Source organism: Symphodus melops (genome assembly GCF_947650265.1).
Source record: "Symphodus melops genome assembly, chromosome: 7".
Classification (NCBI taxonomy): Eukaryota; Metazoa; Chordata; class Actinopteri; order Labriformes; family Labridae; genus Symphodus; species Symphodus melops.
Window position 1 is genome coordinate 4,047,515 of NC_136697.1, and position 10,037 is coordinate 4,057,551.

Consider the following 10,037-nt stretch of genomic DNA (forward strand, 5'->3'; position numbering starts at 1 on the left):
TGGGCGTGGCCATTTGAAAACAAATGTTTGCAATGGATTCAGAATCCTAAAGAACCTCTAGTCTGACCCCTCACAAGCTACCAAAAGCAAAGGTTAACATTTTCAAGTTTTCACCAATAAGTATATCGTACCAGTAAGGTACTATTCCAGGTACCCCGACTTTGAGCCACTCTCACGGATTTTCCTATGGGAGTTGGATTTAAATGTTTCTTTATGTGTTATAAGACACCTTTATGAACACGTTTGTGAAGAAATCTATTGGTATAGAATTTATTCCCAGATTGGCCAAATATCTGATAAAATACCCTTACTATACTGATTTAGTAATCAATAAAAAAAGATTAGAAAGAACAGAAGAAGCAGTAGCTTTAGGGACGAGAATTATAAGAATATTGTCCAAAATAATATGCAGTCGTTGCCATGGTGATAAATTGTGAGTTGTGAGTAAAGGCTGAAAGAATGAAATGGTGTTTGGATGCTGCCAGGAGTTGAGGAAGTTGATGTCTCTCTGGAACAATCTTACAACTCTAACATGTAGAATCGACAGGAGAAGAGAAATGAACATATTTATCCTGCTGTCAGCTACTGTCACCGTCCAGTAGATGGCGCTAATGCAGTGACTTTGGATGCAAACCACAATGAAAGCCAACCGAGGAAGAAGAAGAAGTAGATTTAGTAGAAGAAGAAAACACCTCGGAGTAGTCGAACCTGCAGCAAACAAACCTTCAAACCTCGGACCGAGCATTGAATAGCCCTGAGTGCGTTTGGACATCTGATTGGCTGTCAGCTGTGACGGAAGAGAAACCCGGTGCAGACACGTGACAGGAGCCAGCTGAGAGTTGGTCATGGAGAAAACATTCAGTCAGTGGAAGAAACAGTGTCTGAACAAACTGGATCACAGCAAGAAGTGCAGCGTGGATGAAGAGATTGAAGATGTGGTGATTGTGCTGAACAGCTGTGAGGAGTTCTTCACGAGCAGCTCGTGCTCAGGGAGAATCATCCTCATCGATGCTGTAAGACACTTTTTATTTCCTACATCTCAACATCAACCTTTTCTTTTTCAAACAACACCTTCAATTCTTCACACTGGATACGTTGATATAAATAACTTCAACTAAATTATTTAGTCTGCATGCACGGTTTTCTGACATGAATTATGTTCTTAAATGTTCGTAAATGTTTCCGTGTAACATATTTTTATTTTGAACCATTCTGAAAGATAAACATGTGTCTCATATGGTCTGTGTGCCTTTCAAAGTCAACACATTCATCTGGGGATTCTTCATAAACACTGTAATACCCTGTTTATATACTCTGATCAAACTATTCATTGTTTTTAAAATAGGAACATTAGGTCAGATTTTAATCCTCAGTTTTCATTTCTACTAACTTCTTCCCCTTTTTTTAAATGTATACTTGTTATCAGGAAAACAAGAGTAACACGTCTATATTGTGTTTGGACTGCATTCATGTCCTTGTTTAATTTCTAGTCCTTGTAAACAGGAAGTCATAAAGTATAAGGGGTTTTAACCTTCCAACAGGGAGCTGGTTAAACGTGTCTTTACTGGTGTCATGATTCCACTTCATTAGGAATATACTGTCCATGATTGGATTATATTATATATTATTATTATATTAGAACAGGGCTCTCCAACCTTCCTTCATCTGAGAGCTACTTTAATAATTACAAGTGGCCTAGAGCGACTTGTATTGCATCGATAGCATTTATATGATAGCACACATCAGCTGTGAAATGGCAATAAGCCAATGCTGCTGAATAATCTCAATTCACATCAAGCTTCAAGAAAAAAACCTGAATATTTGACACTTGTTCTTGTGCCACATCGTCTGCTATGTTACCAAAGATTCACATCAAGCTTCAAGTAAAAAACCTGAATATTTGACACAGTTTGTTCTTGTGCCACATCGTCTGCTATGTTACCAAAGATTCACATCAAGGCCCAGGAGAACATGACTACTTTACTTTGTTTTAATGGGCCAAATAACACAATTAACACATTAGGTCAACGTATAGGAGAGCAACTAAAAGGCTCTCCATGTTTGAATTATAGACACAGAACAACACACTGTATGTGAAGGTACGAATCTTAAAGGCTGATTAAAAAGCAACAAGGCAGCATAATGACGGAGGGAGGAAGGCTCCTGTTTTCAACCAAACGTCGGTACGTGTCGGAGTATCTGATCGCTTCGGCCTTCAAAATGCTGGGAGTATTTCATTTGGCATGAAAAACATAGAAAGATGTGAAGTGATTAAAAGATTTTGAGTGTTTCTGTTTGGTCTTCCCAGATGAGTGAGGCAGCAGGGGGACATTTGTGAGAATAAACCCAGGTGACACATGTTGTGCTCTCTTTCTCTGCAGGTGTCAGGGAGCACCGACGTCCACAAGCAGAACTGTGTGTGGTTGTTTGTCTCACACCACAAATGCACATCTGAGGACCTGGTAAGAGTTGATGCCACTTCTGTTCGTGTTCCACTCGTGTCCTTTAACGGTCCACATTGGAATCAAAACGGGGACATTTGTCTTTCAGATGAGTGGCCTGGCGAGGTCCAGTGCAGATGCGGTGTTGAAGTTTGAGCCCTTTGTCCTCCATGTTCATTGTCGGCAGCTCCAGGATGCACAGCTGCTGGTGAGCATGAACCTTTCCGTGTCTCTGAGTAATGTTGGACACGTTATGTGTTGACATCTCTTTTCATCAAAGGGACACACAGCATGTCTCACTACAGCCACAGGCCTTCACTTGGTTGTCCTGGCTCCAGTGTCCTTAATGCACAGAATACATGAGGCCTATTTTCTATTGAAGACGAGCTGGAGAGCATTAATCTGAACCTTTGTGTTGATCTCTGCTCGAGGTGAAGGTTTGAATCTTTCAACACCACGTGACCTCATGCTGATTCTTGAGTCGTGATTTCATCCAAAATCAAAACTCCACTCAACCAAATCTGCTTATTTGTTTCACAAAGAAATAACAGGTTGAAGTGATTCCAAACCAAAGGTACCTCAACAGAGGTGGACATGGTCAGAGTTTGACCAGCTAACGGACTGTTTAAAAGCTGGACACAAATAACACTTAAAGACTCAGAGAGAGGCTTTGAAGCCGTGTGAGGGGATTGATGTTTCACTAACAACATGGAGGATAAAAAAATCAGATGAACAAGCTCTGGACTGAGATATCACCTGTGAGCTGTCACTGTATGGCCAACAGTAAAAACAGCAGGGATGCACAGGGTCCTGTAGGTTGAGGGGAAACTTCTCCCTGACTCTGAAATGAACATCTTTATTTTGGGCTTTGAGGCCTTGAATGATAGTTAAGTGATTTTTAAAATGATTGAACAATCTGTTATTAAAAATCTCAATAGATGGATCAGTAATGAAAGAAAAGGTTAGTTAACCTCTCTGCATTAAATGGTCTCTTTTAAATACAAGGACTTTACTTTAGCATTACTTGAACTTTGCTCTGATTTTATAAGGAGCCATTTGAGCCAAAGCAGCAGATTTTCACTTCAGATGAACTGTAAACAGATTGAATCTGGACCTGTACATGGCTGTCAGCATGTGTAATCAAATATACCAACTGATTTATTATAGGGAAGAGTTGAAGTAAAGCAGCTATTTATCTTCCTGTTTGATTGTGGAAAACATTTCTTACATTCTGAAGCACAAGCAGGAGACGTTTCAAGAAGAGTGGGGTGGATTTATCCGTTCTACTAAAACCAAAGATCTGTCTGTTGAACCAACGTGGAGTAGAATAAGTGCACCCGCTGCTAAACTCGCTTCCCCTCTTCTGAAGTCACTGGATGGTACGCCAAGGAAACTCGTGTGGACTCATGATCTCGTGTCTTTACTGGGTTTCAATCATTGTGTTTCATTGAATGTCTCCGTCCTACAAGGACCTGCGTGTTCACACACTGTCTCATTTCTGTCACTTTGTTGGCCTTTTGTTTTCTACCTTTGAAAAACTCAATAAAGATATTGTTGGAAAAAATAAATATATATATTTATAGCTACTGCTGAATAATGTCAATAAGTTGTCATGTGTCTTTTCCAGCACTCAGTGGCCATTAATTCAGGCTTCAGAAACTCTGGTCTTACTGTCAGCAAGACGGGAAAAATCCTCACGGTATGCTTTGATACTTGCATTGATTGATTTCCAATGATTATGGCAAAACTACTTAGACTCCCATGACTTCACATTGATTTGATGAAATGGTCAGTAAAACAGTGGATGCAGTAAGTTGCTTGTTTGCACTGTTTTACAGCTGTGAATGTGTCCTTGCTGTGCTCCACCCCTCTAGGCAGTCCGTAGCACCCATGGCCTGGAGGTTCCTCTCAGCAAGAAAGGGAAGCTCCTGGTCGACCAGGACTACATCCAGTTCATAACAAACATTGCAAATAACAAGATGGAGGAGAATCTCAGGCGGATACAAAGGTCAGTTTGCTAACTGGCCTCGTCTCTGTTATTAGCTGCTCGCTGTAAAACAAAAAGACCTTTCTCAACTATTCTTTTATGTCTCGTCATCTCAAGGTTTCATCAGAATCTGCAGTCGGCCCTGTCCAGAGATCAAATCAAAAAACTACAAATTCCTAACACTGATGTCTCAGAGGAACTACAAGATGACCCTCACACAGCGGAGGCAGAGGAGGGGCAAGAAAAACAAAAGGACCACAAGGACAAAACAACTGTTTATAAACGGAGGCGGAAGAGGGAACAGCACTGTCAGACTGATTGTTGCCATGGCGATGGGGCGAGCAGTGAACCAGATTTGGAGGACTGTCTTGATCTGTTCACATAAAGCAGCAGCTGTACAAACACTCTTCCTCCATCCTTGGCAGGAGGAAAGTGTTATTCTTTTTAAGACTCTTTTATTGTTTAAGAAAACGGAGGCCTGAGTCACGTATAGAAAGACGAGCTGCTCTGCGGGTTGAAGTCAGTAGGTTTGATTCAAATCAAAAAACGGTCTATGTTGTTCTTCTTCTCAAGGTGACAGGGGTACTGGCCCATTGGACGAAGTTGAATGGAAGCTGTTCAAATGGAAATGTCATAAATGTGCAACATGAACTTTCAAATATCATTAAATGCTACGAGGAAGCAAAGCTGGAGCATGAATCTGTCATGAACTTTATCATTCTTGAAGCAGAAGCTGAAAAGAAGTGGTTTTACTTTAAAATGAAACTGTACAATGACTTTTCACAAACGGTCCAGAACTGACTTCCTGTTGCTGGTCACCCTGACAGCCAATCCGTGTCAGCCCTGAAAGCTGTTGATGTCTTCAGTATAATTGAATGAGAGGAAAGTGGAGCTGCTGGTTGTGTTTTGAATGTGTCACCTCTTCTCTTCTTGTTCTGTCTCAGCAGACTGCAGAGAACTTCTCTCAGCTTCACTCACAGCGTTTATTTATCAGCACACAGTAAACACAAGTTCACCAGACCGTACAGCTAGAGACTGCATCAATGAGCACACTTTACTAAACAACAATATTAAACACAAGTGACAACACAGCAACACTCACAACACTACTTATGTGGCTTTATATACATTTTGATTTGGTTAAAGTTACTTTCATAGCTTATTATTTACAACATGTCACAGAGCTGTTTCAGTAGACACACTGACTATCCCAGATATTACCACCAACGCCACATGGGGGCGCTGTTTGAAAATAAATGAAAGGAGCCTTGCATAGATAAAACTCAAATAGAGTAAACACAGCAGTACATTTAGACAAACTTTAATAATCTACGATCACCCTGTTACACATGCAAAAGTCACGTGTCTCTTCAACGAAAAAGCATTTTATTGAGGAACAAATGAGAAAATAAAAGGAGATGATTGCAGTATGCACTCTTATTTTGAAAAGGCTAAATGCACAAACCACCAGCAATCTAAATCCTACAGCAGCAGCTCTTTTTTACTTACAGATGTAAGTCTGTTTAAAATAAACTATCCTGCACACTGCATGTAAGGATGAACATGTTACAAATACCGGAAGCCAGCTGAGTTCCTGTTAATGGAGGAGGGAGGGGCAACACAGGATGGACACTAAAAGTGAAAGTATTCAGTCAGTTTGACTCCATTTTAAATTGACAGAAAGCAAACAGAGCTAAAGAGTGAAGCAGGGTGAGTGTTTATATATTTTCTCTTCTATAGTCTCAGTTTCCTCCTGTGAACTGAACAGAGTTTATAATGATGTCACAACTTACATTAATATGAGCTGAGTGTGTGTTTTGTTTGTGTGTGTCGTTGGGTCAAACTGGGGCCTGTAGCCTACTACGCAGCAGGATTTGAGTTTAAAGAGTCAGATCAACACATTGAGTTCAGAGCAGAAACAAGTTATTAGAGTCAGTTCGAAGGTGAACTAACGATGGAAGAAATAGAAGCTGCAGTTTTTACTCACAGATTTTCCTTTTTTTGTCCTTCCTGCATTTGTTCCTGCAGCTGAAGTTTGTCTGAACTTATTTATATTGTTACAGTTTTTTTAAATGGCTAACAAGAGCTTACCCATACTTCAGATACTTTTTCTAAACTCTTAACACAGACTCACACCTACAAAACACAACTGGCCAAATGGATATTTTTCTTCTCAAAAGCACATTTTCTTAAATATATACTAACTCTTCATTTCAAAATAGAACACACTAACTAACTCACAACTTACATTAATATGAGCTGCGTGTGTGTGTGTGTGTTTCTCCTGTTTCCTGTGTTTTGATCTCTCAGTGAGTGTTTCTGTTTTTCCTCTCAGACTTCAGATGAGAACATGGATGTGTGTTTAGAGGAAGAGGAGGACGGAGCAGAGTCTCTTGTACCCAGCTGTCTGTCTATGAAGAGTGATCAGTCCAAACAACGTCTCATAGACTTCAGAAATGAACCTTCACACATAAAGTAAGACTCCTGAAAAACCTTCTCATCATCCACAGCTGTAGATCTTTTTGTAAATTAGTGTTTCTAAAATGTATTAAATGGTTGAACATGAACTTGTTTTAGGTGAAACTGCTGTTGCTGTTGTTGAACTGTCAAAAAGTGGAAATGATTTATATTTTCTCAGATATCAGATCAATATCAATATGTATCACTTCTGCACATAAATGATTTATTTAAAAAGAAAACATGTTGCTTTAAACCCTGTTTTGTCAACAACCATACAGCTTCTTTTACAGCTTAGTCATCAGAGAGTTGATCAAACATTCATAGAAATATAAAATGTGTTGTTTTTTTTTTACAGAGATCAGAGGAGCAGACAGAGAGCAGAGTCTCCTGTACCCAGCTGTCTGTCTATGACGAGTGATTGGTCCAAACAAAGTCTCATAGACTTCAGAAATGAACCTTCATACATAAAGTAAGACTCCTGAAAAACCTTCTCATCATCCACAGCTGTAGATCTTTTTGTATTTGGGTAGTTGGCGTGACATGGCCTTTTCATTGTCTCATAGGATAAAAAAGTAATACAATTAGTGTTTCTAAAATGTATGAAATGGTTGAACATGACCTTGTTTTAGGTGAAACTGCTGTTATTAGAGCTGCTGTGTTTTTATCTTTTTTACATTTTAGGCCAAATCTCAAAATGTTCCTCTGGTGTGACATCATGCTTCAATATTTACAACTAATATCATTCAAATAAAAAGGCCATACAACTATTGATAAATCCCCTTGGCATAATTATACAAGAGTGTATTTTAGTAATTGGTTCTATATCGTATCGAGACTATCTCTCCACTACATATTTCATATGTATGGGGCTGACCCACGGGGTCAGGTGACGTTGTGGACAATTAACTTTCAGACAATCCACCTGTGAGGTGGCTAATGACAGTATAAGAGCACCTGTGCACCACACTGTCACTGATCATTTTGATTCCACGAGAGCAGGTTGGCGTTTGTGCGAATTACAAAGGAACAGGAAGAAACTTTATGTGTTAGGAGGAGACAGTCTTTGCCACATACCAAGTGTAAGAGAGAGTTCGCTCTCGGGGTTGCTGTTTACTCCACATATTTTTTGTCCGCTGTTTCAGCATTTTCTCACAGTTCGTTCCTGGCGTATTGCTCTGACAAGGGGCTCACGCGCCATAGGAATAAACTGTCTGTCCAAGCCGCGGTGAGGGGGTGGCGTGTCAGCGTGACAGTGCTAGCCAGTTAGCACTTCCTCATCCACAACCGCGGCGCCAACATCTTGCGAGAATTTGCGAGATTTCCGCCCATCTCGCTGCCTCGCGTGATCTCGCGAAATTTCGCGAGATGGCGAGCCGCGGCCATAACTGTGAGGGTTGTGGGGCGCGGATGCCCATTGAGGATGGACATGAGAGGTGTGTGTTGTGTCTTGGAGTTAACCACGCCACAATGGCGAGAGAGAACCCTTCCTCATGCATGAATTGCTTTATTTTTCCAGTACGGTCGTTGGAGGGGCTGAGCAGGCTTCTCCGCCCACTGGGTCCCGACAGGCTAAGCGTCTCAGAGGGGCGGAGCCTGGCTGTGGCTCCAGGAATCCCCTTCCTGTCCCCCCTCTCAGGAGGATATTGCCCGATATAGCTAGCGAGGTGGAAGGGGATGAGGACGAGGAAGAGGTCGAAATAGATGTGCTAGGGCACTTGGTTGACGACCTTCCTCCGTGGCAAGTGGAGGCTGCCCCGGCACCAGAGGAGATGGACAGGAGCAGTGACCTCTCCCGATTTAGAGACCTGATGGGGCGGGCGGCCCAGGCATTAGGGGTGGACACCACCATGTGCCAGGCCCCTGCGCCGTCACGCTTTGATGAGGGTTTGGAGACACAGCCAGTGCCATTTCGAGTACGTCTCCTCCCGGTTGTGGAGGAGTTGATGCAGGCTGGATTTTCCAAACCCACAGAACCGCTGAAATTCTCTACCTCTAGCAGACGGCTGTCTGCGATGCAGGGTCAAGAGAAGGTTGGCTGTGCAGCTCTGCCGCCATTGGACCAGACCATGGCAGCCCTCATGTTCCCGTCAGGCTCTGTGCTAGGGAAACCTAGCTGCCCGACAAAGGGATGCAGAATTTTGGATCCCTCCTTGGCTAAAATGCACAGGGCTATGGCAGTACAGGCGCAGCTGGCGAATACAGGGTCCATCTTGGCGCCGTATCATAGGCGGCTGTCAAATGAGCTGGGGGCCGGATATGATTGCTGCATTGTATCCGAGCTGCAGCTGGTTTCACCAGTCATGGCGCAGTTGATAAAAGAGCAGGTGGCAGCTGCTGGAAAAGGCATAGCGTCTCTCTGGGTGACGAGACGCCAACTTTGGTTATCACAGTCTGCTTTGCAGCCTGAAGACCAAAGCTGCCTGTTGAAACTGGCTGTGGATCCCTCAGCCATGTATGGACCAGGTGCTACGACTCTGTTACAACAGGCCCGAGAAGCGCGCCGCTGTGCCCACGAGGTTTCTGGTGCGCTGGTAAAGCATCGCAGATGGGGAACTGGACAGTCCAGCAAGCCCCCTGCCCCGATACAGGGGCCCAGATGGGACTCGGAAGATCTGAGGACTACCCTTAACGCTCGCCGTGGCAGGGGACGAGGTAAAGGCAAGCAGAGTGCAGGGACCCAGGTCAAGGGACGACCTCAGCCCCCGCCTCGCTCCTGACGCCAGTCCGGGTCTGGCCCGCCGCTGCCTGACTGGTGTACGTCTCACAGCTTGGAGGGCTTTGGGGACAAACCCCTGGGTACTTTCTACGATGACCCAAGGACCTCGTATTCAGTTTGCCCGCCGTCCTCCGGTCTCACGGAGTCCAACTGTCTTTACAGTAATGAGTCCGAAATACAAAACGGTGCTCCAGGTCAAGATTGCTGCTCTGTTGAGGAAAGCAGCCATCAGGGTAGTTCCACCAGGCAACAAGCAGGCGGAGTTTTATTCCCGGTACTTTCTCATCCCCAAAAAGGACGGGACTCTCCGTCCCATTTTAGATCTGAGGGGACTCAACAAATATCTCAGACATTTACCCTGCAAGATGTTGACTGTCCCAAGGGTTGGCCCTCCGTTGGTGGGAGAACGAGACAAATATTGGCAAGGGGACCT

General features: G+C 43.2%; 2 protein-coding genes across 2 annotated transcripts in view; both read left to right on the forward strand.

The window, feature by feature from the left end:
- The first annotated feature begins 419 nt into the window (after positions 1 to 419).
- On the forward strand, positions 420 to 5,118 carry tyw3 (tRNA-yW synthesizing protein 3 homolog). The gene is made up of 6 exons (XM_079348417.1): positions 420 to 1,013; positions 2,382 to 2,462; positions 2,551 to 2,649; positions 4,069 to 4,140; positions 4,316 to 4,449; positions 4,546 to 5,118. The coding sequence occupies exons 1-6, from the start codon at positions 846 to 848 to the stop codon at positions 4,811 to 4,813; spliced, it is 822 nt and encodes a 273-aa protein (XP_079204543.1). The 5' UTR covers positions 420 to 845; the 3' UTR covers positions 4,814 to 5,118.
- Positions 5,119 to 6,082: 964 nt separating this feature from the next.
- Positions 6,083 to 10,037, forward strand: part of LOC306826876 (NACHT, LRR and PYD domains-containing protein 3-like) — a 53,728-nt gene continuing 49,773 nt past the window's right edge. The window contains exon 1 of the mRNA XM_079348421.1: positions 6,083 to 6,138. The gene's annotated coding sequence lies outside the window, so the exon portion shown is untranslated. The remainder of the gene's footprint in view (positions 6,139 to 10,037) is intronic.